The sequence below is a fragment of the Kickxella alabastrina genome (assembly GCF_025024165.1).
Source record: "Kickxella alabastrina strain RSA 675 chromosome Unknown BX661scaffold_1, whole genome shotgun sequence".
Lineage (NCBI taxonomy): Eukaryota > Fungi > Kickxellomycota > Kickxellomycetes > Kickxellales > Kickxellaceae > Kickxella > Kickxella alabastrina.
Window position 1 is genome coordinate 1148718 of NW_026251472.1, and position 25406 is coordinate 1174123.

At 50.3% G+C, this 25406-nt stretch overlaps 13 protein-coding genes across 13 annotated transcripts; 5 read left to right on the forward strand and 8 right to left on the reverse strand.

The window, feature by feature from the left end:
* Window positions 1–272: 272 nt before the first annotated feature.
* BX661DRAFT_138774 (uncharacterized protein) lies at window positions 273–521 on the forward strand (the record flags this gene model as incomplete). Its single annotated transcript, XM_051532743.1, has 1 exon — window positions 273–521. One exon carries the CDS (start codon window positions 273–275, stop codon window positions 519–521), a length of 249 nt encoding a protein of 82 aa, XP_051395254.1.
* A 67-nt stretch (window positions 522–588) lies between these two features.
* BX661DRAFT_195439 (MoaB/Mog domain-containing protein) lies at window positions 589–1503 on the reverse strand (the record flags this gene model as incomplete). Its single annotated transcript, XM_051537941.1, has 1 exon — window positions 589–1503. The coding sequence occupies one exon, from the start codon at window positions 1501–1503 to the stop codon at window positions 589–591; it is 915 nt and encodes a 304-aa protein (XP_051395255.1).
* A 208-nt stretch (window positions 1504–1711) lies between these two features.
* BX661DRAFT_175685 (ribosomal protein S5 domain 2-type protein) lies at window positions 1712–3105 on the forward strand. Its single transcript, XM_051534138.1, has 2 exons — window positions 1712–2605; window positions 2699–3105. Exons 1-2 carry the CDS (start codon window positions 1892–1894, stop codon window positions 3056–3058), a joined length of 1074 nt encoding a protein of 357 aa, XP_051395256.1. The 5' UTR covers window positions 1712–1891; the 3' UTR covers window positions 3059–3105.
* Window positions 3106–7046, reverse strand: BX661DRAFT_175687 (PGAP1-like protein-domain-containing protein). The gene has a single exon (XM_051534139.1). It carries the CDS (start codon window positions 6901–6903, stop codon window positions 3139–3141), a length of 3765 nt encoding a protein of 1254 aa, XP_051395257.1. The 5' UTR covers window positions 6904–7046; the 3' UTR covers window positions 3106–3138.
* Window positions 7047–7644: 598 nt separating this feature from the next.
* BX661DRAFT_175689 (aldose 1-epimerase) lies at window positions 7645–8633 on the reverse strand. Its single transcript, XM_051534140.1, has one exon. The coding sequence runs from the start codon at window positions 8551–8553 to the stop codon at window positions 7687–7689; it is 867 nt and encodes a 288-aa protein (XP_051395258.1). The 5' UTR covers window positions 8554–8633; the 3' UTR covers window positions 7645–7686.
* Window positions 8634–8780: 147 nt separating this feature from the next.
* On the reverse strand, window positions 8781–9146 carry BX661DRAFT_168067 (uncharacterized protein; the record flags this gene model as incomplete). The annotated part of the gene is made up of 1 exon (XM_051533393.1): window positions 8781–9146. One exon carries the CDS (start codon window positions 9144–9146, stop codon window positions 8781–8783), a length of 366 nt encoding a protein of 121 aa, XP_051395259.1.
* Window positions 9147–10666: 1520 nt separating this feature from the next.
* Window positions 10667–13458, reverse strand: BX661DRAFT_175693 (P-loop containing nucleoside triphosphate hydrolase protein). Its single transcript, XM_051534141.1, has one exon. It carries the CDS (start codon window positions 13317–13319, stop codon window positions 10734–10736), a length of 2586 nt encoding a protein of 861 aa, XP_051395260.1. The 5' UTR covers window positions 13320–13458; the 3' UTR covers window positions 10667–10733.
* A 1-nt stretch (window position 13459) lies between these two features.
* On the forward strand, window positions 13460–14645 carry BX661DRAFT_175694 (OHCU decarboxylase-domain-containing protein). Its single transcript, XM_051534142.1, has one exon. The coding sequence runs from the start codon at window positions 13886–13888 to the stop codon at window positions 14582–14584; it is 699 nt and encodes a 232-aa protein (XP_051395261.1). The 5' UTR covers window positions 13460–13885; the 3' UTR covers window positions 14585–14645.
* Window positions 14646–14676: 31 nt separating this feature from the next.
* Window positions 14677–15153, reverse strand: BX661DRAFT_195444 (uncharacterized protein; the record flags this gene model as incomplete). The annotated part of the gene is made up of 1 exon (XM_051537942.1): window positions 14677–15153. One exon carries the CDS (start codon window positions 15151–15153, stop codon window positions 14677–14679), a length of 477 nt encoding a protein of 158 aa, XP_051395262.1.
* Window positions 15154–15839: 686 nt separating this feature from the next.
* On the forward strand, window positions 15840–16634 carry BX661DRAFT_192723 (uracil phosphoribosyltransferase-domain-containing protein; the record flags this gene model as incomplete). The annotated part of the gene is made up of 2 exons (XM_051537727.1): window positions 15840–15918; window positions 15985–16634. The coding sequence occupies 2 exons, from the start codon at window positions 15840–15842 to the stop codon at window positions 16632–16634; spliced, it is 729 nt and encodes a 242-aa protein (XP_051395263.1).
* Window positions 16635–16667: 33 nt separating this feature from the next.
* BX661DRAFT_175698 (uncharacterized protein) lies at window positions 16668–17749 on the reverse strand. Its single transcript, XM_051534143.1, has 2 exons — window positions 17635–17749; window positions 16668–17462 (listed from the first exon to the last, which is right to left on the reverse strand). The coding sequence occupies exons 1-2, from the start codon at window positions 17676–17678 to the stop codon at window positions 16919–16921; spliced, it is 588 nt and encodes a 195-aa protein (XP_051395264.1). The 5' UTR covers window positions 17679–17749; the 3' UTR covers window positions 16668–16918.
* A 161-nt stretch (window positions 17750–17910) lies between these two features.
* BX661DRAFT_168073 (uncharacterized protein) lies at window positions 17911–20622 on the forward strand (the record flags this gene model as incomplete). The annotated part of the gene is made up of 1 exon (XM_051533394.1): window positions 17911–20622. One exon carries the CDS (start codon window positions 17911–17913, stop codon window positions 20620–20622), a length of 2712 nt encoding a protein of 903 aa, XP_051395265.1.
* Window positions 20623–20730: 108 nt separating this feature from the next.
* On the reverse strand, window positions 20731–22447 carry BX661DRAFT_168074 (aspartyl aminopeptidase; the record flags this gene model as incomplete). Its single annotated transcript, XM_051533395.1, has 3 exons — window positions 20731–21861; window positions 22018–22074; window positions 22211–22447. 3 exons carry the CDS (start codon window positions 22445–22447, stop codon window positions 20731–20733), a joined length of 1425 nt encoding a protein of 474 aa, XP_051395266.1.
* Between the last annotated feature and the right edge of the window lie 2959 nt (window positions 22448–25406).

Below are 25406 nucleotides of genomic sequence, written 5' to 3' on the forward strand. Positions count from 1 at the left end.
TTGGCGCAATTCGTGCCGGTCTGCCAAAAAAAGAGAGAGAGAGGGAGAAAAAAAATAAAACCGAAAAAAGTTGTGGATTGTTGATTTTTTGATCGCTGATCGCTGGTCGCTAATCGCAGAGCGAAGCCTGATAAAAGCTATAAAGCCCCAGAGAGAGAGGGGGGGGAGGAAGGGGGAGCAATGCTGAAAGGATTTGAATTTTAGTTTCTTTTCTAGTTTTTTTTTTTGCAAAGCCAAATCACCTTCTCAATTCGAAAACTTATACGGCACAAATGACGGCAGTCAACATTCCGAAGCTGCGGGTGCGGGCCAAAAAGGTACAGAACCTGCCCCAATGCGCGATCGAAATGTCCTCGCTCGCGACCTGCTGGGCATCCATCTCAGTCGACGACAAGCGCTGCGCCGAAACAGCCAAGGCGCTGGCCTCCTGCATGCAAAAGGCCAAAGCACCAGGGGCAAAGCGGTCCAGCGTCAACTACCACCTGGCGCGGCTTGGCAAACAAGTGCTGGGCAAAAACTAAGCTTTTGATGATTTAAAATAAAAATGAAAACATAATCAACACCCTCGCAAATAACCCTGGCGATCGTTTACGAGGCAATGTCAAAGCCGTTGAGATGCAGGCACAGGTCCTTGCGGCACTGCTCCAGCTGCTCGGGGTCGCGGCCGACCGCCGAAATGACGACTGGCGGCAGTTGGCCGGGCGGGTCCTGGCCGGGCGGGTCCTGGCCGGGCGGTGCCCAGTTCGGGTACGACCCGAGCTTGAGCCCCTTTGGTGCATACACGCGCTGCAGCCGCGCCAGCGCCGGCGCCACGTCGGACTCGCGCATCCGCGTGCCTACAAGCACACGCACAAAGCCAGCGCCCACGCCCACGCCCACGCCCCCCGCCACCGTCGGCAAGTACGCAGCCAGCAGCTGGGCAAACAGCCGCGGGACACCCGGCAGCACATGCACATTGGCTACGCGCACCACCGGCACCCATAGTGCATCGCACGGGAACGCCACACAGCCATTGGCTGCGCTGCTGGGGAGCAGTGCCATGCGCGCACACGCCCGCTCGGCCTCCGAGCCCTGCGGATCCGGCCTCGTGCGCGCACCCCCCATCATCCGCCGCATTCTCGCGAGCGTCTCGGCGTGGTGCTTTAGCGGCGCATTGAAGGCCTTTGCCACGGCCGCGTACGTGATGTCGTCGTGCGTTGGCCCGATGCCACCGCTGGTGAACACCAGCGTGTGCGCTGCGGAGAGTGCCTGGAGCGTGGAGGCGATGGATGAGGCAGAGTCGGGGATTGTGGTGATTGCGCGGACGTCGATGCCGAGGGAGAAGCAGTGCTGCGCGAACACTTGGGAGTTTGTGTCTTGTGTTTTGCCGCTGAGGATCTCGTCGCCGATCACGCAGAGCGCTGCGGTTGGGCTAGCGGCCGGGCTGGTCGTGCTGGCACTTAGTGGGCGGAGCCGGCCGAGTTGGCGGAATGGGCGCCAGTGCTGTGCTGTGCGTGCGAGCATTTCACCAGCAAATTAAAACAACGATTTGGAGTCCACAGCTCTCAAAAGTGTATAATAAAATAGCGAATAATAAAATCAGTTTCTTCTTTATTTACCGGCCAAAGAGGAAGAAAATCCATATCCATATCCATATCGATATCGAACAGCCGATGAGTCAACAGTGCCGCGCTGTCACTTTCAAAAATAGTATCGTGCAAAAATAAAATAAAAACATCTCTCGTGTTTCTTAGATTCCAGCTCCTATCTTTCTCTCTCTCCTTACCCCTTCCTTTTTCTCCGTACTGTTCTTTTTTGTCTTTATTTTTTCTTACCGCCTCTTTTCCATATCAAATAAACCAAAAAAAAAACCATCCAATCGCTTTCCCTTCTTTTTCAACACCAAAACAAAATGGGCTTCACCTACACCATCAACGTGCCAGCGACGTCCGCCAACATCGGCCCAGGCTTTGACGTTATGGGGCTTTCGCTCTCACTCTACCTAACCGTCACGGCCACCGTCACCGAGGCATCGTCCAGCCCCGGCGCAACCAACATTGCCATCCAGTACGAAGGCGCCAACAGCTCCGGGCTCTCCCTCGACCCGCGCGCCAACCTAATAACCCGCACAGCACTCTACGTACTCAAATGCAACGGGTACAATGATTCCCCACAGCCCACCACTGTGCTGGTCAACAACCGCATCCCCCTGGGTCGCGGGCTTGGATCCTCGGGCGCCGCCGTCGTCGCCGGCGTCCTCCTGGCCAACGCCCTTGGAAACCTGGGCTTGACGCAGCATCGGATGTTGGATTATTGCTTGATGATCGAGCATCATCCGGATAATGTGGCTGCGGCGCTGGTTGGCGGCTTTGTGGCTAGCTACTTGATCGAAGTTGATCGGTCCAAGGGTGATGTGCCGGAGAGTGAGGCGGATGAAAGAAAGTTGAGGGAGAGAAAGGCTGTGGAGAAGGACGCGAGTATTGCGTTGCCGCCGGATAATATTGGTAGCTTTTTGCGCCTTGGGTGCTCGCCGATGATCAAGGCCATTACTATTATTCCTCAGTTCGAGCTTGCTACGTCAAAGGCTCGGGCCGCCTTACCTGGAACATACAAGACCCAGGACGTGGTAAGTTGCACAATGTTCTTTAAATTTGACAAACATATTTTTAATGTTTTTACATGCACAGAAACTAATGCTTTTTCTTCTTCTTTTTCTTAGGTGTTTAATCTTCAGCGGCTGGCTGTGCTGACCACAGCTCTTGGCCGCGAAACGCCTGATCCTTGGTTGATCTACCGCGCGATGGAGGACAAGGTGCACCAGCCATACCGCATGCATCTGATTCCGGGCCTGCCCGAGATTCTCGCCACCTTCAATCCCGACAACACCCCAGGGCTCCTTGGCATCTGTCTCTCCGGCGCCGGCCCCACCATTCTTGCCCTGGCCGTGGATAACTTTGACGAAATCGCCGCCAAAATTTGCTCGGTCTTTGATCGCCAGCCAAATGGTGGCATTGCCACAGAGTACAAGGTCCTGGATATTGTCACCGAGGGTTCCACCTGCGTCAAGACTGAGAACTAAACGAGAAATAAAGCTTTTGGTTATGTGTGCGTTTTTTTAAATAAATAGGTTCTATTGAAACTGTGTTGTTGTTGCTATTGTTAGCGCAGTTTGCGCTCCAACAGAGGCATCATTGCCCCGTCATCGGTCTCCACCATGGTTGCCATAACCGCATTGTCCCGCTCACACACTAAGACCGGTACCGATACCAGCGCCACCGGTGACTTATTCGCCACCACCACTCCCATTGACTCGCGCCCCCTCTTACTGTTCAAAATTCGCATCGGAAACTCCGCAAACTGAATCAACGCCAGCCACGCCGACACCGCATTCGCCACACCATACAGAACATACGGTCTCCTGACACTAACCAGCCACGCAACAAGCACAGCCCCTGCGAAAAACACAAAAGTAACCCCTCTCAACCACCGCCTCAACCTCTCCCGACGACCACCTTCCATGACAGAAAAGAAAGAGGATCCTCCGCCTAAACGAGGAACAATATGGTAAGATGCCAGCATACGCAGGGCAAAGTACCCGGCCATATTAAGCAGGTTATGGTCGGATGGCGCGTCCTCGAACCACAAGACACTGAGGTTCCGCACCCAGACGAGTAGCTCCGGCACGCAGTATGGTAGACTGCTGGTCCAGAACAGAACCAATGCCAATTGGTACTGCGCCCGACTATCCAGCTCCACACCCTCCCTGCCCGCATCCTTTCCGCCACTGCCACGGCTTGCCTGTAGTTTGGCCTGCGCCATCGTGCGCACAACTGTGATTAGCTGCGCAAGGTAAATAATCAGGAAGGCAAACTGGTAAGGCACAAAGGTGCACACAAAAACAATAAACGCCAGAGTGCCCAGCAGAGGCCCTGTAATGGTCGGGACCTTGTCCGCACCCGGACCACCACCATCGCCTGCCAATATCCGGTCTCCTTGCATAAGCTGCTGGCGCCGCCACTTGGCAACCCCCACGGCCAGCCATGCTGCAAAATGGCAGATCGCCGTTAGGAAAATGGCCTGGACAATAATGAACCCGAGCGACAAAATAACGAGTACGCCGGGAAGCAGGCAGAGCACCAGCCCGCTGCCGCGCACTCCCATAAACAGGTTGTTAGCTGCCGCCAGGGTCGCTGGAGACACCGTCCCCCGTGCGATATGTGCAAACCCCACTTGCACAAGGGGCGTCACCATGGCCGCCGCCACGACACCGAGAAATGTGCCGTTGCGGACCAGCGCCTCGATGGACGCCAAGCACCCGGGAAACATAGCGGTCTGACCAGCGCCAGAACCAGAACCAGAACCAGATTGCCCGCGGTCCCACGACCGCAGCTGATGCAGCATCACCAGACACGCCCAGACAAACGACATCGCCAACAGCGCCATATCGTACCGCTTGACCAGTCGATTAAGCGACGAGTACCAATTGATTCTCAGTGAAATCTCGAACCCTGAATAAAACACATTGTCCGCCCACACATCCAAATGCACGCCATCCCAGAGATTGGCGCCCAGCTCGCCTTGCATTGATGCAGAAGATGTATTCACCAGGTCGTCGCTAGGCAAGTACGCGCCGCGCCCATGGATGGCGATATCCAGCGCGCCCTGGTCGTACCAGAACTTGGATTCGAACCGCCTCCGGCCATCAGACTGCCGAACCACAGTGCCGAACTGCGGCTTGTCCAGCTTCAATGCCGCCGCCATATTGCGCCGGTGCATGATGAGCTTGGCGCGGAACACAAAAAACGGATTTTCGGGGACATCCAGCTTAATCCGCATGCGCGCATTCAGCCTCTCGGGCGCATTGATGGTGTATGCGCGCAGGAGACGCAGGTATCCTGGGGAGTGCACCACAGGTGATGTGTTGCTGCCGACGCTGGCGCGGACAAAGCCCGTCAGCCCGTCACTGCCCGATGGAATCTCCAAAGCGACATATGCAAACCCACGCAGCTGCGCCATTGGCACTTCGAGGTATCCCACCAGTGGCACGGCCAGCTGAGCCTTGGCGCCGGCCGACTTGAGCGGCAGCTTGGCCGGCACTGCCAAACCCATAATCTCCTCACACACGCCATCTGTCGGATCATCCTTGGACTTGCCATGCCGGCACCCAAACACCCCGTACTTGAATTCCTCCATCGCACTGCTACTGCTACCGCCGCTGCTACGTGCTGGTAACCCAGACTGTCTGCGCGCATAGTGAATGATCTGAAGAGCATCTGCCGCTGATCCGCTGTTCTCGCCGGCGACCCCTGGCAAGCGCATCAGGTGGAGGGCCGCGCCGTCCCGGTTCTTCCGACCGGCGAGCGCCACCTGGACAACCTCCTCATGTACCTGCACATGGCTGTACCCAGCCACCGTCACATTCCGCCGCGCACCAATACCCTTTAGCCCACCCGCCTCATCCAGCTTCGAGTACAGCATCTCGCGCATAACAGTCATGCGCTCATCCAGCGGCAAAATCTGCGACGACCTGCGAGCATCCATAATCCGGACCAGCACCGCAGCAAACTTTTTCGCCATCTGCTCACACCACAAGATACACTGGTGATCGAGGCTTAGCCAGACATCCTCGATTCCCGATGCCAGCACACTCAGGGAGTTGTGCGCCGGCGCTAGGTCGCCCACATACGTGTAGTCCGAGTTAATCATCGAGTCCAGGTTGCCGCCGGCGATTGATACTAGGCTGACATTATCCAGGGTGCCGTTTTGAAACCCGTGGCGCCAGAACCGGTTAATGTCCGTGTATACTTTGTCCACGTAATACTCGAGCGACGCTGTCGGGTTGTTGTGCGGCGTCGCCAGCGTAAAGATTGCCTGCACGGAGCCGACTATATGGTTGCTCAGCGTAAACGCCGTGCGCGCAACCACGCCGCCCATCGAGTGCCCAACGATAATGACCGACGTGGGCAAGGCAAACGTCTGTTTCTCGGATAACCGGTACTTGGACCGGGTCCCTGGGTATAGCGACAGGATGTACCGGATAGCGTCGTTGATGAAGTCTGCCTGCTCCATGATCGAATACCCGTGCAGAGCCGTGAACTCCTCGTTCAGCCCGACCGAAAAGAAATCATACCCGACCTGTCCGCGCTCCACCGCCCCCGGGTCCAACCCCAGGAGCTCCACAAATGCCGCCGTTGTCGCCGACGCAATCGACCGCACCTGCTTGGGGCTCCCAGCATTCCCTGGCACAAAAAGCACCGGGATCCTAAACGCCTCATCAATCGAATCATACCCTCCCTCCCTGTACAAATATAGCTTGTATTTGGTCGAGAACCGCGTCCAGCTCTTATCAAACGCTGTTTGCTCAATGAACTGTGGCCGGCTATAGCTCATCGTGCACCCGGGGGTATCCACCTGCGCATTAAAGTATGAGTGTGCTGAGAGCATGCCGAATATAACTGTAGCCAGAAGCAGGCATAGGACGGAAATGCGCTTGTGGATAAATGTCTTGATAATTACAGATGATCCGGTTGCTGGCCTGGCCTGATCCTCGCCATTCTCGCTGTATTCTTCAGTGTTTGTGGAAGTGGAAGACTCTGCGTCAGAGTTTTCCGAATTGCAGAGCTGTTGCTGCTTTTGCAGCGGCGGCGAATTGCCTGCTCGCAAGGTTATGTGACCAGCGCCCGGTCCATGCAAGTTGACGCTGCTGGAGGAGCTGTTTATCAACTGTGGCTGCTCTGCTGTCTTTGTCCTTGTCTTCGTCTTTGCCTTTCCCTTTCCCTTTCCCTTGACTTCTGCTGTGGTTGTTGTCGCTGCTGTTGTTGGACCGCTGGCAGTAGTGCACCGTTTGTTTGCTATTGTTGTAGTCGGCATTATGTCAATCGTGCAATGTGTCTGGTGCGCCACCTCGCGTTCTCCCGCTGGCATATACAAATAAAAAATAACAAAAATAACAAAAGGATAAAAAAAATAGACGTAAAACAAAAAACAAAAACAAAATTTTTCCAGTCCTATTGAACACACGATGAGAAACAAATAAATAGTTGAGAATTACAAAGGGGGGAGGGGAGGGAACGAAGGGAGAATGGGGAGAAATAATACTGTAATCCCCCAACCTGCGGGGGGTAACCAACCTTGGAGATTGCATTTCGTTAAAAGGCAATGCGTTAAGTGCATAAATACAAAGGTAACAACACATTTTGCCATAGGTATAAAATTAAGTGCGATCATTTGGCAAGGACGCAGCAGCAGCAGTAGTCGGGTGCAAAGCCAAGGAGGCACCATCTGCTGTAGCTACTCATCCCCACAGGCATCATACGGATTGATTTATCCACATATCATGGCGATCATTGCTGGCAATTGTTTATCATGGGATAGAACTTCATCAAAGGAGCAAGTGGGTCAATGGATCTGTTTTCTCTGGGCGAAGTGCGGTCGGTTTTTTCTCCAGCGCATTAAATTATATGTGCATTGCTTACCAGACGTCTATTTTTTGTACCCATATTTTTGTTGTTGTGAAATGGGGCGAATTAAAAAACAACGAATCTTTATACGCAAGTTGTCCGCCTTCCAAATGAAGATTTGATACGAAAGAAAACCCAATTTAGACTAAGGACTGACAACATCCTGAACAACAAAAATAAAACCAACAAAAAAGTTCACATGTGAAATCAGGGCCCAAAATAAAAATTGATATTCCAAATAAAAAACTTATTGAGAAATCTTCTCGACAGTCAGCAGCTGGCCGCACAGGATAGTCTGCCCGGGTTTCAGCGAGATCGTGCTTGCCACAGTGCCGGCCTCAACACAGAGCATCTCCGAATACTCGTCGTCCCCAAAGTCTGACATCTCCGCTGCCTTCTCCGCCCAGGGGTTCCACAGCACAATATCCTTAAAGTTGAATCTCCTAACAGCAACCCTCTCGCCACCATACCTGACATCAACAACACCAGGCACGTTCTCATAAACGCGATCCTCATTAGCCACCACCGTAACCTCCTCTCTCTCCTCCACCGCTCTCACACCCTTCACTTTATCTGCATACACGCACCCCTGAAGTCCATGCACCTTTGCCTCAGCAACATCTGGCACGCGCAAATACGTATGCATAAGCGACGTGAACTCAAACTCCGCCTCATCTGTGTTCTCAAACTTCATAATTGTCGACATTGTGTCCGCCGTAATATCAACCGTGTAAATCAATATGAACTTATGCGGCCACAGGGACGCTCTCGTCTCCTCGTTGTCGCTGAGCTCGAAGCTGGCAGAAACGCCCTCGCCGTGTATATTGGAACTAAGAAACTTCCATACGCGTGTGCGTGCAAAGCCATGTTGCGGGAGGGCACCGGGCCCGAACTGTGGGAATACCAGGGGGATTCCGCCGCGGACTGCCTTGGTACCGTCGAGTTTGGCGCTTTTGCTGACAAACAGACGCTCCTTGTTGCCGCTCTTCCACGCGGTCACCGTGGCACCGTACAGGTATATTTCGGCGGAGGAGTTCTTGGGACCGTGGAGAACCACTCGCTCGAGGTTTCCGCTGGCGTCGTTAATCTTTTGCACTGACAATTCGTTTGACATTTTAATTATGTTTAAATTGGAGGAATGGGTAAAAAAAATTGAATATGAATATTGTTTTTAAAATACACACAAGAAGCAAGAATGGAAATTAGGCAAGACCTGCTTATCGATACCACCACCACAACCTATTTATTTCCCTTCCCCTAAACCCAATATTGCGATCTGTGAAAATACAATGCTCGCTTAAAAGCCGGTCGATACCCTGCTTGCCAACTACAACCATATGCTCATTCCACAATATGTTGACTGTTTGGATAGCCGGCGACATTGGCTTCAGTCTTTGTGAAAACACCAATGTTCTGGACTGCGACTGCCCGGTCCATATCTCTGAATGGTGAGGGTTCGCAGGCATTGGGAATATTAATATACAATGCACGTGCCTCTGGAAAAGTCACATGGGCGTGGGATGCGCCCAAGAGTCTGGAGAGCGCCCTGTCGTTCATGGTAGGCACACATTTGTTAATATCAACTCTGCCGGTTTTTATGACGTGGTTTGCTGGAAACTTAGGCTGAGCCAAAGCTTGAGGCCAATTCGGAAAGGCGTGAGTTAGCTGGTTGGGTGTGACAGAGTTCAAATGGAGCTTGTCGCACATTTTAGAAATAAATACAGAGCACCATCTGTGGCAGCCGTGAGGAATAGCCGCCACCAGCAATTTGTTGGAATATAACGCATTGATTGATATATAACAAATAGCCAACAACAGACTCTATTGTTATGAGGGGGTATGAAAGATGGGGAGTACTACTATAATAGTATTTCTCACCTTTTATACCCTCCCCTCATAACAAAGTTCATTACTCTCTGTATATTCACAAAAAAATGTTTTATTAATAATGCTTTTAAAGTGTTACTAGCGCCAGCCTCGTCTTATATGTGTCTCGTCGCCTTTATTGTGCAAATTGCTAATTGTGCACTCCATTGGCGAGAACTGATTCTTCTGCGAGCAGACCGGTATTTTGGCAAGTCAGTGTTGTAGATTTCGCACATGTGCACTCATGTGTGTGCATTTCAAAATGGGGAGCATGTCTGGGTATCATAATTATGCCTTCCTAATTTACCCCTACATAATCCAATTTGTACCCTATCAACCAGCATGTAGGTGGAAACTTGTTTCACGATTCTCAACCTTGACATCCACTTTCATATCTTCGGGCTGCGCAACACTAATATGCCATGGTAAAGTTTAAAAAATAGACAATCCACTCATTTTTGAATAAGTATGGAAAAATAATAATAATAATAAAAAAATGAGCCGCCTCATGGATAATGTCCAAAAACATATATTTTTGTATACGTTTGGATAGGCTAATAAAAAACCCCAATTACCATATGCTTTATGCTACTTTCTAGTTGCGCCTATCCTAATTGTCATAAAAAGCCGTGTATATTTAATCAAACACATGCAAAATATTTAAATATAATATTGATTATGTTGTCTATATCGGAAGACAGAAATACTCTAAAAATTATTAAACTCGTCAAAACACTCTTGGCTACAGAATAAAAATGCTTCTTCGGGCAATGTGACATTGCACGCTGCGCATGAGCGTGGCACTTCTAACGTTTGCTGATTGTGAACAGACCCATACAGTACTTTATCAACTTGGTTTTGGTCGGATAGAGTTGAATTCTGATTGTTTAATTGGGCAGACATGGCTAAGAATATTGAAAACAAAATATGGAGATAAAGATAAAAATACGTATGTGTGAAAAATATTCTTGCTTTATACTCTTCTGTATATATGGCTGGTAAATGTTTAGACTCGGTGCTCTAATTCCAAAGTACAGCAGATTTACCTTGTTATTAACGTTGATAAATAAAATTATAATGCCATTAAAATATGTTGCGACTTTTATATTCACATCAATTGAGTAATAAGAGTAATAAGCAAAGTGGCTGCTCAATTGCCCAAATGAGTTTTTTTGTATTATAAAATAAATATAGGAATGTCATTTGCTATGATGCGTTCACAGTAGGTGCTTTAATGTTCTCAATCACATTGTTGATGTGCTGAACTATTTTTAAGGTTATTCCGAATTCCAAATAGGTTGACATTACAATAAACACGACTGAGCGCTCTTGCCAAAAATTATACGCAGTGAAAATTGTAATTCCGCAAGGTAATTCTTTTTTAAATAAACTGTTCTAAATATGTGTTTTTCAAAAGCTACAGCATATCTACTCGTTGTCATCATTGCTGTGTTTAACACGAGGCCCGTAGTATGCGCTGATGTCGCCAACAGCGAATTCGCTAATATCGTTGCCCTTCTTGAACTTGGGCTTCTTCTTAATAGCCAGCTCCATCTCCTGCTTCTCCTTCTTGTCCTTCTTCACGCCGACCGCCTTCTGGTTGTTGCCCTTTCCGAGAGCTACCTGGTTTGGCGTCTCGCGCAGCGCGAATGCCTTGGCGCAGTGACCAAAATGCAAGAACCGCACGTGGAAAATGTGCCTCTCGGCCGAGATATGCGTAGCGTAAGCACGGATCGACGACAAATACGCCTGCTTGGCAAGCCGGGACGCAGTCATGTTGGTCATGACAAAGCGCTCGAGCATAACCTGAATCTCGCCCGCGCGCAGCTGCCACTCGGTGCCCTTGCGAACATTGCCCTCACTCTTGGCCATCAGTTTAAGCACGGCCTCCATGCTTTCGTCGTCGGGACGCAGGCCCTTCTCCTGCAGCAGTGTGAGATAGGCGCTTTCGCTGGGGAGTAGGAAAAGAACGGCCTCACCGACGCGGCCCAGACGAGCCGTACGACCAACACGATGGAGGTAGGAAGCCAGGTCCGAGGGCGGGTCAAACTGGATGATGGACGTGACGTTGGGAAGATCGAGGCCACGCGCGGAAACATCGGTGGTGAACAGGATCGACGCGTGCTGCGACTTGGAGAAAGCCAGGAATGACTCTGTACGGCGCTTCTGGGGCATGCTTCCGTGCAGACGGTAGAGCTTGGCGCCCGGGAACACGGTCGATTCAAGGAAAATGTCCTCGTCCTTGAGCGTGGGGCCAGTCCGCTCTGGCGCAACGTACTTCTTGCGGCCTTCGGATTTGGAGCCCGACTCCTCGTCCTCGTCTTGTCCGGCAGTGGCATCAATGTTTTTAAACAGATCCTCAGCGTACTTGCTGCTTTTGCTGCCTGCAAAGTCGGCCTCGGGCTCCATGGCGCCGTGTGACAGCAAAAAGTACATAAAGTCGACCGCATCCTTGCACGACAAGAACACAATCATCTTGCTCGTCGGCTGCTTGCGGAAGGTGTTCTTGAGCTGCGCTACCAATGTGACAAGCCGCAGCTTGGCCGGCACAATAATAGCCTTCTGCACAAGCTGGCTGGGAACCGAGAAGTTCTCCTCGTCGTCGTCTGCGTTGCCCTCCTCGCCCTCCATCTCCTCGTCGCTGTCGAGATGGCGAATCTTCTTGCCAAGTGCGCCTTCTTCGTAGTTCTCGGTCAGCATGCGGTTGCGCTTGCGGCTGCGCGCATCGGCGGCCGCCTGATCGGCGCTCTCGTAGACACTCGTGGCGCTGACATACTTGGGGTTAACCAGGGCCTCGTCGGCCAGCTTCCTGACGTTGTCGCGCAGAGTAGCCGAGCACAGAACGTTGATGCGGCGGCGCGGGAGCTCCAGCGACGTTGCCATGGACGTGTGGCCCAAGACCCTTCCGCGCCGTTTGGCGCGCTCCTCAAAGAGCGCCAGAATCTTGGACAGCGTCTCTTGGAACCCGAGCTCAAGCAAGCGATCGGCTTCGTCCAGCACGAGCCAGCGGAGGTTGTCGACGCAGAAGGACTTTGTGTTCTCCAGATGGTCCAGCAGGCGCCCAGGCGTGCAGGCCAGAATGGTGACACCCTTGCGCAGGCGCGCCTTCTCAGAAGACTTGCTGTCACCACCAATTACGATTCCAGGAACCATCCAATGAAGCTTTTTGCCTGAGCCCCTGGACAGCGGCATATGCACGAGGGACTGCGCAGTCTCGTACACCTGCTGTGCCAGCTCACGTGTGGGCGTCAGGATTACGGCAAACGTGCCGAGCTCGCGCGATGGCGGCGCCCCGCTAGTCGCCGTCGCTGTTGCCTGCAAAAGCCTGTGGAAGATCGGAAGCAGGTACGCAAGGGTCTTTCCTGATCCTGTGGCAGCCTGGATGAACACGTCGTGCTCGACCTTGACCTCTGCATCAATGTTGAATGTGTCGTCGTCGTCGTCGTTCGCAGCGCTGACGTTGGCCTTTGGCAGCTCCTTCCCGATCAGTACGGGCACAGAGTTTTGTTGAATGGCTGTCGGCTTGGTGATGTCCATTTTGTTTTTCAAAAACTCGACAATGTCGGAGTCAAGGCCGATGCCCGTAAACGACGATGTGTCGACAACGGAGTTGCTGGCCACATTATGCTCCTGCTGCAGGTTGCGCGGCATCGACGGAATCTCAGGGTTCTTGGTAAAAAGCGACGAGATGATTTGCTTGTTCGCTTGGTGCGACAGCTGCGCGTTGACCGTTGCTGTTTTTGACTTTGTGACGGCACTGCCGCCCTTTATCTCGCCCAGCAGCTTTTGGACTTCCTTGTTCTGCTGTTCCTTTTCCACGGGGTTCTCTGATTTTCTCGCGCCCATGCCTTCTTGCGTGGGCGTCTGCGCCTTCTTGGCTTCGAATTGCATCACTCGCCGCTGGTGCAGGCGATCCTTCCATCCTCCGCCCTTGGGCTTGGAGCGCACTGTGACTACGGGCGTGCTAACACCGCTCGTGTCAAAGTTGAACATGAGTCCATCATCTTCAGCCATTGTTGTTGATTGTATATGTTGTTATGATAAATGGTCTATTGCATACAGAAAGAGAGAAGCAGAGGGCTGCTGCTGCTGCTGTTGGACAGATGTACTTTTTTTTCTTTCTTTAAATGCTTTTGATTGATTTTTGATTTTTCTGAAAATTTTCTACAAAAAATTAAATTGAGCTTTTTTTCTTTAGTTGTTTGTTGAACCGATGGCTCAATGCTGAAGTCAAAATGGCTGCAAAGGCTGAACCGCATACGAAATCGCAGCGCAGTTTTTGGTAGGGCCAATTGCGGGCTGTCAAAAAAATTAGCGCAGAAAAACGGGAAGACACGCAATTTTTTTTAACCCCGCACGTGTATATTATAGTCTTTGATTTGCAAACGCTAAAGTTTGCCTAAATAGTGCGCCGAATGGAAAGTCTGGAAAAATGCATTTGCAGGTGCCGAAAAAACCAATATTTCACTGCCAGGCGTGCTTATGAATGTTACGCTCGTTTTTTTTTAATCAAACCCTTATGCAAGACAAGAAAAATGGGGCGGCGGCTTAGCGCTGTGGTTTCGCTAACGTTGTGACGTATGGTGCGTGAAGTGTTTTATTTTTGCTATCGCCAAAGCTGCTCACCTCACCCTGTTCGTGACATGTCAGTTTTCCCTCTCTTTCTTCGCGTCAATTATCTTTCTTTTATCTGCACTCCAGCTTGCTTTTTTTATATTTTCACAACGTTAATACCACACAAGCAAAATATGCCCACCACCCAGGCCCCACTCCCCACCATTGGCGAGACCAACCACTTGCCGCTGGCCGAGTTTACCCAAGTGATATCCCTGCTCTTCGAGCCCACAGCTCTGCTGACCCAGCGCATTTGCGATTCACGGCCCTTTGAGAGCTACGATAAGCTGCTTGACTGTGCAGACGAGCTGATCAAGGAGCTGTCACCTCTGGAGCAGCTCGAAGTGATAAACGCGCACCCGCGTATCGGCGAAAACACTGCCAAGCTGTCGGCCCTGTCGCGCATCGAGCAGGGCGCCAAGTCGGACGATGAGGAGGACGCTGTGTTTGCCAAGTGGGCTGAGCTCAACAAGAAATACGAGGACACCTACGGATTCCGCTTTGTTGTGTTTGTTAACGGCCGGAGCAAGGACAGTTTGTTCCCGATTATCGAAGAGCGCATTGCGCACGGGAACAAGTGCCAAGAGCTGCGGACAGGATTGTCGGAGATGGTTGACATTGCCCGCGACCGTGCCAAGAAGCTGCTAGCCGCTGCAAGCGTCTAGGTGCCGCGGATATTTCATACTTCATACTTCATATTTTAATCCTATTTTCTTTCAATAGCACAAACAAATTGTTTATTTGTTCAAATCCACTTTTAAGCACCATTATCAGCTTTTGCTGCCTTTGGGACTGTGATTACCAGGCAGGGTCCATCGTCGAGTGCCGTTATCTGGTCGACCAGTGCTTCAGGCGGCAGCGGTATGCTTTTTTCGATCTGCCCAAGCTGGCGCTCGGTGATTCTGTCGGTGCCGCTTTCATATACCACCTGGCTGTTTCTCTCGCCGTAAATCTTCAGTCGACCGTGTGTCCCCGTGTCAATGCGGATCTGGCTGTTCGGCACATCGGGCAACCATGCCCTGATTGTGATTCTGTGTTTGTCTTCGTGGCTCTCAATTCGCGGAGTCCACAGGTTGGACGAAATGTTTGCTATCGTTGCGTTGACGTCGCTGGCAGCGGGCTGGGTGCGGTTCAGCCGCAGTGTTTCAATGCTTTCGAAAAACTGGTCAAAGAGTGCGCCCATCTCCTGGCCTGTCCTGGCAATGGCGTCGTCGTGGCGCATGTTGTTTGCCATTATATCTTGTGGTAAATTTCCAAAGTCAAGCGTCAATAATGGAATATTGTAATTAAAATGGAAAATATAAATAATGGTGGTAGGGGTTGTCAGCAGAAGAGAAGATGTCAGAAATGGCGACGTAAGAAGCACCAACAACAACCGGTTCTCGCACGCCATTTGTATCCCCCATGCGACTTGGAGTTGATGAATGCGCGTCATGCCGTTTTATTTTTCTGATTAATATTGACTGTCGTGTGAGTGACAGAAAAAAAGGGTCCCGCGACAAACAAACAAAACTTCCCTGCAGAGGATTAACCCATCCCGGGGGAGCAACGAGCCACTCGACCGTCGGTTTTTTTCAGAACCGGCTTTTCAGCTCCATACAGCTCGCTCACTGGCTCGTTTGTCTCCAGGCTACTTGTACACTTCACCCCCCAACCGGTTGGCCTGACGGTGGGAAAAATTTTTCAAAAATCCTGTTTTCGAATGCCCTAATATGGTCACGTTTCTCAGCAGACCCAGACATTGTTTAGCTTATCTTTTTTTAATTTCTGGCCGAGCTCAACTTTCGATCCATCCCCCATTCTTTTTCTCTTCATCCTCAGCTTTTTACTTTTCCACCCTTCCATTAGGCAAAAAAAAAGTTTTACATTCATCAAACTCTAATCAAGCAAGCCATGGTAAGTGTAGAAGCGAGTTCTTGAATGCCGGCCCTATTGCGCCCTATTGTAGACAGACAGCTACAGCCTTCGTCATGCGCAGTTGTGCTGATACTCAAGCTGGGTCAATTTATATCTTATCCTAAAACGGTGGCTTTATTTGCATCCTTGTAGTCACTCCCTGCTCAAGCCGCACAGCACCCCCGCCTGCACCAGCTGCCGCAGACAAAACAGCTGAAGGCGCTGATGACAATCATTCGCGACCAGACCACGCCGCGCGGCGACTTTGTCTTCTACTCGGACCGTGTCATCCGCCTGCTCGTCGAAGAGGGCCTCAACCACCTGCCTGTTGTCAACAAAGAAGTCATTACACCTATGGGCATGCCCTTCCAGGGCGTCTCCTTCGAGGGCCGCATTTGCGGTGTCTCCATTATGCGCGCCGGTGAGTCCATGGAGCAAGGTCTGCGCGACGTCTGCACGAGCGTGCGCATTGGAAAGGTTTTGATCCAGAGAGACGAGAGCACGGCACAGGCTAAGATGTACTACTCTAAGCTGCCCAAAGATATCTCCAACCGCTGGGTGCTTCTGCTCGACCCCATGCTTGCTACTGGTGGCTCGGCTGTCAAGTGCATTGAGACTCTGTTGGAGGCTGGCGTGAAGGAGGACCGCATTCTGTTTATTAATCTTATTTGCTCTCCGGAGGGCGTCCTGGCGATGCTCGAGCAATTCCCTAAGCTCCAGATAATCACTGCGGAGATCGATGAGAGCATGGACGTGCAGAAGTATATTCTTCCAGGTTTGGGCGACTTTGGCGACAGGTACTTTGGAACCGAGGACTAGATTGTTTATTCAAATAACTTTTTCATTATATATTCTTCACACATTAATAGGTAAGGGCCTCTCTGTGTTTCCATGTTTAAAGTGTGAGAGCCGGAAGATGATTCGGAAAATAGAGCATTGGCAGCGAGATCGACTAAGATATGGATATATACCACTTTGCAGCCTGTGCTGTTTTTGAACTTCAGCCATAAGATTGCTAAGCGCAAAAAAAGACTGCACGAATGGACTGCATGTGGCACAGATTCTCCCAGAAAGCAAAGCAAGCCTCGTTCTAACACATCTCTTCACTTCTTTTTGTTCTGCTCGTCCAGTAGCTCTGGATCCATGGCGGCCTGGAGCTTGGGCAAAAGGAACACAGCCACCAGCGATGCGCCGACCATCATCATATAGGGGTTCGAGAACATTGTGATAATACTGAAGCCCTGCCTCACTGTGAAAAAGTCGTACTTTGCACCGGCTCCGAAACGCAGCGGATACGCCAAAACGGGGATCTCCTCTGGCCAGTCCGACCCAATCTGTACGTACCGCGCGGCAACCGATGCGCGGCCATCTTCCTTGAGCGAAATGCGCACGTGGATCTTGGGAAACACGTAATCCGCGCTGGCCACTTCCAAAAGAGAGTCGCCGAGTTTGACGTTGTCTACAGCAAATGACCCATCCTTTTGGATAAAGCCCTTGTACTCGCCACCGTTCACCACTATGTGTGCTCTGGTCGAGAGCTCAGAGACATTGCTGAGAATCTCGTTAGCCACGATGGAGCCGCGCACACGGTATGTCTTTTCAGCCAAGGCGGCATACGATGTTGTTGCCAGGAGAAGAACGAGCAGGCTAGAGTGTCAAAAAGAATGGGAAAATAGACAAAAATTGTCTGCATGTGTGTTTGAATTAGCTGGTTGCTTAACTAGGCCTAGTCTTGGCCGTGTGCTTGTTGACATCTGAATTGCGCTTGCAATCTTTAAAGCCCACTTTTGTTGGCGGCTAAAATCCAGAATGTGCGTACCTCTGCGCGACCAAGAGCACCGACCGACTGTTGAAAATGTGCATTACAAAGTGTGAATAAAAATTGTGTGTTACGAACAAAGTTTACAAAAAAAGAGTTAAAAAGTTGAAAGGTGTAATCGGAGATACGAAATACGTGTGTGCAATTTAATCAGACGAGTCAATTTTTTTTCTCGGCAGTCCAAAATTTTTTGGCTTTCTCTTTTTTTATTCTTTAATTTTTCTTATTATTTTCCTACTACCTCGCAATTCCTTCTCAAAACAGTCGTATAATGCAATGGCCAAGGACTCGAATGCGCAACGCCACGACGCACCAAACACCAAGTCCCTATCGGTGTCCTTCCACGACCCCAAGTTTACCAATTTTGTCAATGAGGCCAATGTTTACAATAACAACAGCAGCAATGCAAACCAACAAAAGCAGTGCAATACAACACCGCAGCCAGTAACTCCACAGAGAAACACGCCCGGGTCCACAGACAGGCGGCAAACCATGAGACCAACGCAACTAACAACAGCCGCAGCCTCAGCCTCAGCTGGCAGCAACACCAACCTTGAAGATAATGACGACGACTGGCCGGACACGAACTTTGTCAACATTGATTCGCAGGAGATTCTTGACTTGGTTTTGGCCGAGGAAAAGATGTTTGCTACGCAGCAGTATCTTGCATCCAACGACGGCTCTTTATCGCAAGAGTTTACTGAAACGCGGCAGGATCCGATGGCAGGTGGTTTGCATTATGGCCAGTTGATGACGCGATCTGTCCCGGTCACTCCACCTGTTGCTGAGCCCGTGTACATATCGGACGCTGATACGCCTGGCCGCTCAAGCGCTGAGGAATCTGCTGCTGGGAGTGTGAATTCTGTGACTGAGCGCGGGCGACAACCTTGGCATAGCGGCGGCCAGCCCGCGTTTTTTAATCAGGAGAATCAACAGGATATGCCCAAAAGCAAAGTGAATTTGTTCCCGAGATTGGCGCAGCACATTCCGACCGTGCAGCCGCCTGTCAGTAGTGCCTCTTTGTATCATCGTCCGCCGCAGCCGCCAACGCACCGCGATTCGAATACCCGCCATCTTGCTTTGCGCCATCAGCAGCAGAGGCAGACAGGGGGCAAAGGCAGCCAGGTATACAGGGCACAATTGCCATTGGGTCCATTGAGGGCGAATTCAGCGACCAGCCCAGGGGCACCGCCCTCGGCCAGACGCCAGTCATCATACTCACCGCAGCCCAACACCCTGCATCGAAAGCCCACCCTTAACCAAATCTTGGCCGGCGTTACATCGCCAACCTCCAGTGGTCTCCCAAATACTGGCAGCAACAACAGTGGTGGAATCGCCAATGAGCTCGAAAGGCTGCGGATGGAAAACACCCGAATTCGAGCCGAGAGCGAGCAGCTCAGGGCGCAGCTGTACACGAAGGAGGGTGAGGTCAAGATCGTGCGCGAGAACCTGGCGAAGACCGAGATCGACAACACACATTTGCAAGAACGGCTGACTAACCAAATCACCAGCTCGGCGCAAATCCAGAGTCAGTCAGAGGCCAAGCTGCGGGATGAAATAGACAGGCTAAAGACGGAGCTTGTGTTCCAGCAGCAAGAGGCCCAGGTGGCGGCTATTTCTAAGGCATCAATTACGTGGACTGGCGCGAGTGGTGCGAAGAGACCCACCCGTAACATTGATAGCACTCCCGGTGGTGCCGCTCAAAGCTCCTTGGCGCACGATGCCAGCTCTATCACTGGGACTTACCCGAGTGTCACAGACTTTGCGGCCATACCGACATCTGCCAGCACCAAACGTAGTGTTCCTGAGAAAGCAATGAAGCTCAGGTCGCAGCCAGCCGCGAGCAGCACGAGCAGTGACAGTGCGAGGGCCGAGAATACCCGTCTGCTGGAGATCATGACAGAAATTGCCGGCCAGCGGTCCAACACTGGCTTTGGCAACCTAGTTTCCCTGTCGATTGCGCTTTCAAAGGCCGTCAAGCGACCAGACTCCGAGAACATGGACGCTTTTCACTTAATGGTATGCGAGATGCTGTGCTATACAGAGGCCAGCGGCTACGAGCAGCTCGTCGCTGTGCTTCAGTTGCTTCTGCGCGCTGTCGATACCCTGGTTGAGTTCAGATCCGCCTGGCTGCTGGGCACCGGAAAAAACAAAAAATATTATCAGCGCGCAGCGCAGGTGGCATTGGCCATCAGCACTGCGTTGCGCAACAGTACAATTGCCACATCCAAAATGCACACAAATGATCAGAACGCTGCCTCCTGCGGCGCAGCGATAGACCACTATTGTAAATTGCTGCTGCAGATTATTGCCGTGCCAGGGGCTCTTGAGGCAGTGGGTAACGAGGCATGGACAGCGTGCAACCCGTGTGTGCTGGGGCAGTATTTATCTGCGGGGTTGCATATGACCGGCTTGCGCGGTATTCTCGAGCTTGTGGCGACGCTGGTGAAGGAATCGCCAGTTATATGGAACCACCTGCGGCGACAGCCCGAGGAATTCGAGGTGTTTTTGCTAGCAACTATGGGTCGATTACAGCTTGCGTTCGCGACTAATGATCAGCTTATGCTTGATGGCGAGCGTGGGTTCCTGGTTCTCGTGGCGTCGGCGATGATGAACCCTGAGGAGGATTCTGCAACACTCATTAATGGAATGCAAAAGTTTACCAGGGCTATGGTGCTGTGGTTCTTGGACGAGCATCAGGCGCTTGTCGGTCAGGCACGGAGCGTGGGGAGCGATATTGAGAGGCGGGCGCAGGTGTTCTGCCAGTACGTTATTTGCCTCAAGGTCGTGCTGTCTGAGGTTGCCGATGTTGTGGAGCTCTTGGATGGTGACTATTCGCCGACGTTCTTTGCCTTTGTCGCTGCTTGTACTCGGATGACTGTAGGTGAGAGTGCGTTTGCTGAGAACGCATCTATTCGCGAGCTGGCCGCTGATCTTCTCGCATATGTGGTTACAGAGGACCAGGCCATGTCGATACAAAGTCTATGAATAACTTGTTTAATACTGCGCGTATTGTTTTAGCTTTTTTTTGAAATATAGGCACTTGTAAAATTTAATAATAAATAAAAATAGTAAGAGGATGTTCGATCGATTTTTTTAGTCAACAGTGATTTTGGCGTCAAGCGCAGCAAATTCGGCAAAGAAATGTTCAAACAGCTTGACGGACATTCCAACGTCATCAGTTCCGCAGACCTCACGAATACTGTGCATGCTGAGAAGTGGGTTTCCAATATCAACAGTGCGCAGGCCAAGGTTGGAGCTCATCATTGGGCCAATAGTTGAGCCGCAAGCACAGTCATTGCGCACGACAAACTCTTGCAACGGGATGTTGTTTCTCTTGGCAATGTCCTTGAGAATGGTCGATGTGACCGAGGTGGTGGCGTAGCGCTGGTTGGCGTTAACTTTGATCGACGGGCCCTTCTGCAGCTCCGGACGGTGGTCCCTCTCGTGCTTATCGGAGTAGTTCGGGTGCACCGCATGGGTGACATCGGAGGAGATCAAAAAGCTGTTAGCAATGGATTCCTCAAAGGCGGTGGACGAGGCGCCGGGGAAGCTGGCGTGGATGCGGCGGATGGCGGACTCGATCAGCGATGAGTTAGCGCCGTAGGCGGAGGTCGAACCGATTTCCTCATTATCAAACAGGGCAACCATGCGGATGTGCGTGTCATTGGCGGCTGCCTTTTCGTCACTCAGGCTGTTGATCAGACCCTCGATGGCGCAGTACGACGAGTTGAGGTTGTCCAGGCGAGAGGCGTAGATGAACTCTTTGCAAATACCACCGATCACAGCCTTTTGCGTGTCGTATAGGCACAGCTCAAAGTCGGCGATTTCATCGACATTGACCTTGAGCTCCTTGGCGATGCGCTCGAGCAGGATGGGGTGATGGGCGAGGCTCGATTGGTCGGGTGTGCTCTCGTCGGCGTTCTGTTGGTTGCCGTTAAGCGCCTTGGAGACGGTAGCCAGAATGGGGACCAGATGCGTCTCCTTGTTGAAGGTGAATGCATCGTTGGCTGTGCGATCGAGGTGGATGGCCAGCGACGGAATGCGCATGATTGGATCCTCGAGCGAAACAAGGCGGTGGGTGTAGCCCCCGGCGCTGTCGCGGACCATCACCCGCCCGGAAATGCTGAGATCGCGGTCAAACCAGGTATACCATAGGCCACCGCCATAGACCTGGACGCCCACCTGGAGGAACCCGCTACTGGTCTTTTTGGAAACAGGCTTGAGCTACATTAAGAAGAAAAAACAAGTATGTGACGATTGTCTTTTGAAAAATTGATTGTGAGCACATGACAGATTTCACAATTCCAACAATAATGCAGTTTATATAATGCAAACTGGGAAAGAAAAAAGGCATCCGTTTTCTGCCTGCGCATGCATTACCTTGAAGCAAGGACTATCCGTATGCGCACCAACGATAGAAATGCCGCCTCCAGGACGCTACACAGAAGAAAAAGCAAAGAGATAATATGCATACAGCACCACCAAGTGTGTTAGTTTTATAAATATTATGCTGGTCTGCGGCGAATGGAGAATAAAAAATATCCACGCCTGATCATCAATATGCGGTGCTTACGAATTTGCCTCCGACAGCAAAGGCGACGATAGAGGAGCCATTGCGCGTAAAGTAGTATCTGCCGTTAGGCTTGATGGCGCCCTCCCAGCTCTGCTTCTCCTTGAGCTCAGTGAAGTTAGCGCCTCGCAGCCAGTTGCGGCATACGTCGACGGCGTGGAATGGGCTAGGGGCCTTGTTGACAAAGTCGACTAGCTGCTCGGCCTGGCGCTGCAGGTGTGCCTTGGTAAGTGAGGCCATGGTTAGTGGAAAATAAAAATTAAAAGTTGGAAGTTGGAAGAGTCAAGTAATTTAGATCAAATGCGTGAAATGATGTTGAGAAAAAGAGGAAAAAGAATGAGAGCCAGCGTGGCTCAGCGAACTTTTATAAATATCAAAAACGAAGTTGGCCACGCAGATGTTACTTTTCGGTGAGCGAACAAGGGGGCTTCACAGAATGGGGGGAATGATGACACGCACAGTAAAAAAAACCGCAATTTTTTTTTGTAATTTCTTTGATCCGCCGCCCCCGTTGAACAGATCATCCTAGGCGGCTGTTATTTTTCATATTGTATTTTTTTGGGGGGAGGAGTGAGCCAAAAAAGATCCTTTTTTATTATTATTCGCGTATAGAGATGATCTGCATTCAGATATTGGCTTCCGCCAGAAACTCGGTGTCAGATCCTAGGCTAAGGTGAGCACGTCAGCATGACTAGCAGCTTTTTTTTATAAGTGCAGATGCAGCTCAGGAAAATAAGTGGGCTAAAGGTAGGTGGAAGGCACTCGAAGGATAATGGTAAAATCATCAGCAGCTCTTGGGAAAAAAAATGCAAACAAACACCATCTTGCGAATGCAAGCAATTGAGGGATGAAGTATTGGCCCAAAAATAAAATAAAAAATTCGCATGTTTCGTCTTGCTTGTTCCAGTCGATCCGTTTTTTTCTCTTTGTGTGCTGGCATGTCTTTGTATTTTTTGCTCATCGCAAAAGAGAAAGAGTGATGGCTGCAGCAAACATATCTCTAACTTGCTCTTTCTTTTTTGAAGAATTCAGCACGACAGAACAACAATCGCTTAAACTCGAGGTGATAATTGCAAAAAGGCATTGAATTGTCAAGAGTTATAAAGAGTAGAGAGAAAGAGGCGTTTTGAAAACTTGTGTTCTAAATAGAAGATAGGACTGGTCTCAAAAGTGTTTCCGGGTGCCTCCCTCCTTTTATATTGCTTGCAATAAGTTGGAATTGTTGTCATTTTTAGACCACATAACACGCCATCGTCTGGAACGGCCAAAAAAAACCGCATGCATGCTGAAATTGGGAGTTCATATATCCAAAACTGGAAATTTTTTAAAAAGTTTGTTATTTACAACTCGCAGTTTGAATAGCACTCTCTGTGTACATACACGTATTATGTTTCAGAAGGCGACAAATCCAAGTGGCCATTCCATTAATTTTTTTTACTCAGATCGACAGGCTAAAGTAAAAATAACTGAAAAATAAGCCTTCAGCTATTTATTCTCGAGTAGATCGTTCTCTCGCCCCTTTTTCAATTATGTTCTGTGTTGCTCTTTATTTTCAAGGTTTTCAAGGCAAACAAAAGTACTTTTCTTCTTTTTGTTTGTTGACTTGAAAGTTATTATTTAGAGGCGTTTTGTGTTGGTAAATTGTCGTCCCTATTTCCTTTGTTTATTTTCTTTTCTTTTCTTCCTTTTATTTTTTTCACGCAATTTTTCCTATTTTCCTATTTTTTACTCCCCCTCTCCCCCGCCTTTGTTGCAGCTACTGCCAAATATTTTTTTGTATCCATTCTTTGTCCTACAAGATCTTGTGTCCCAAAACTTTTATATATTTTTCACTAGCCAAAAAGTACAAGCAAAAAGCTCCTTGGAAGCCTCGTGACGCGCATTCATTCAATCCATTCATTCCCAGCAGCTTTACTCTGGAAACGTCCGCCATATTTTTCCATTTTTTTCTTTCTCATCAAACTACTTTTTTCTTTTTTTCTTGTCCGCTGGTCTAGTCTTTATCTCACAACCCACCTTTATTTTTCTCCTCTTTCTCTCTTATATATATTTAACCAGCATATTGTCATTTTGTACATACACACTAGCAAACACACATACACAAAAGTTTATAACCTTGTTCAATAAAAATACTTGGTATTTTTGTTATATTCTATATATACGCAACTGGCACTCACACACAGACATACGGGCACTTGGATACGACTTTACGCAACTTTGATTTGGCCAATTTGGGAACACCAACAGGTATTTGTCCGAATTCAAAAACAAAAAATAGACATTTTTGTATAGTTTAATCGCAGTCGGCTTTGGTTAAAAAAAAACAAAAAATAACAAGAGCCCACGTGCTCACTCTTTTCCAAGTTTCTAACTCACACACTTTTTTATTTTTATCTTTCTCACATATCCATACATACACACACACACATACACACACACGGCATTTTAGGCTACCTCGCGCTCTTTTTTCGACAACACAAACCAGCAGCCGCAATAAAAAAATAAGCCATGGGTAGACTATCATTAGGAATCAACAGAAATAAGGAGTCTTGTGAAGAGGTCACCAAGTCGAAGCAGTTCCGGAGCTCAATAAAGGGATTTCTAGGGATTTCCAATGGCGAGGGGCGGTCCAGCATGGACCTCGGTGACATAAACGAGATTAACATCGAGCAGGGGGTGTCGCGACTCAGCCTGTCTGCAAGGCGAGTGATGAGCTACAACAAAGGCAATATCCCAGAAGCACTTGGCAACAAAGACCCCGCAGCCCCCAACGTCGAGTCGAGGGATAGTGCAGATTATAGCAAAGACTCTAGAAACAGTGCAAAGGGAGCGCTGGAAAAGCCCGATTCAAAGACTGCGTTGATCAGCAGCAGCAGCAGCAGCAGCGACAGCATCGACAAGCAAGGCGCGCAGCCGGACAGCACTGAGGTGCATGATGATGCAGACATTGGGGCTGCGCCTGACATGCAGTCGCCCGCTGCAGATGGCAGTGGCAGAATTGCGCCAGAGAATGCGCCGGACTCGCTGCTGGCGAGGTACTCCATTGTGTCCGACAAAGTCGACATGGACTGGAATGGTGAGCAGGACGACAGGCACGGGTGGAGGCGCCGCGGGTCAATCCTCAGCTCGAGGCTGACAGCGCCCCTGCGCAAGGAAAGTAGCATTGGGCGCGGGCTTATGCGGAAGGAGTCGACGCCAT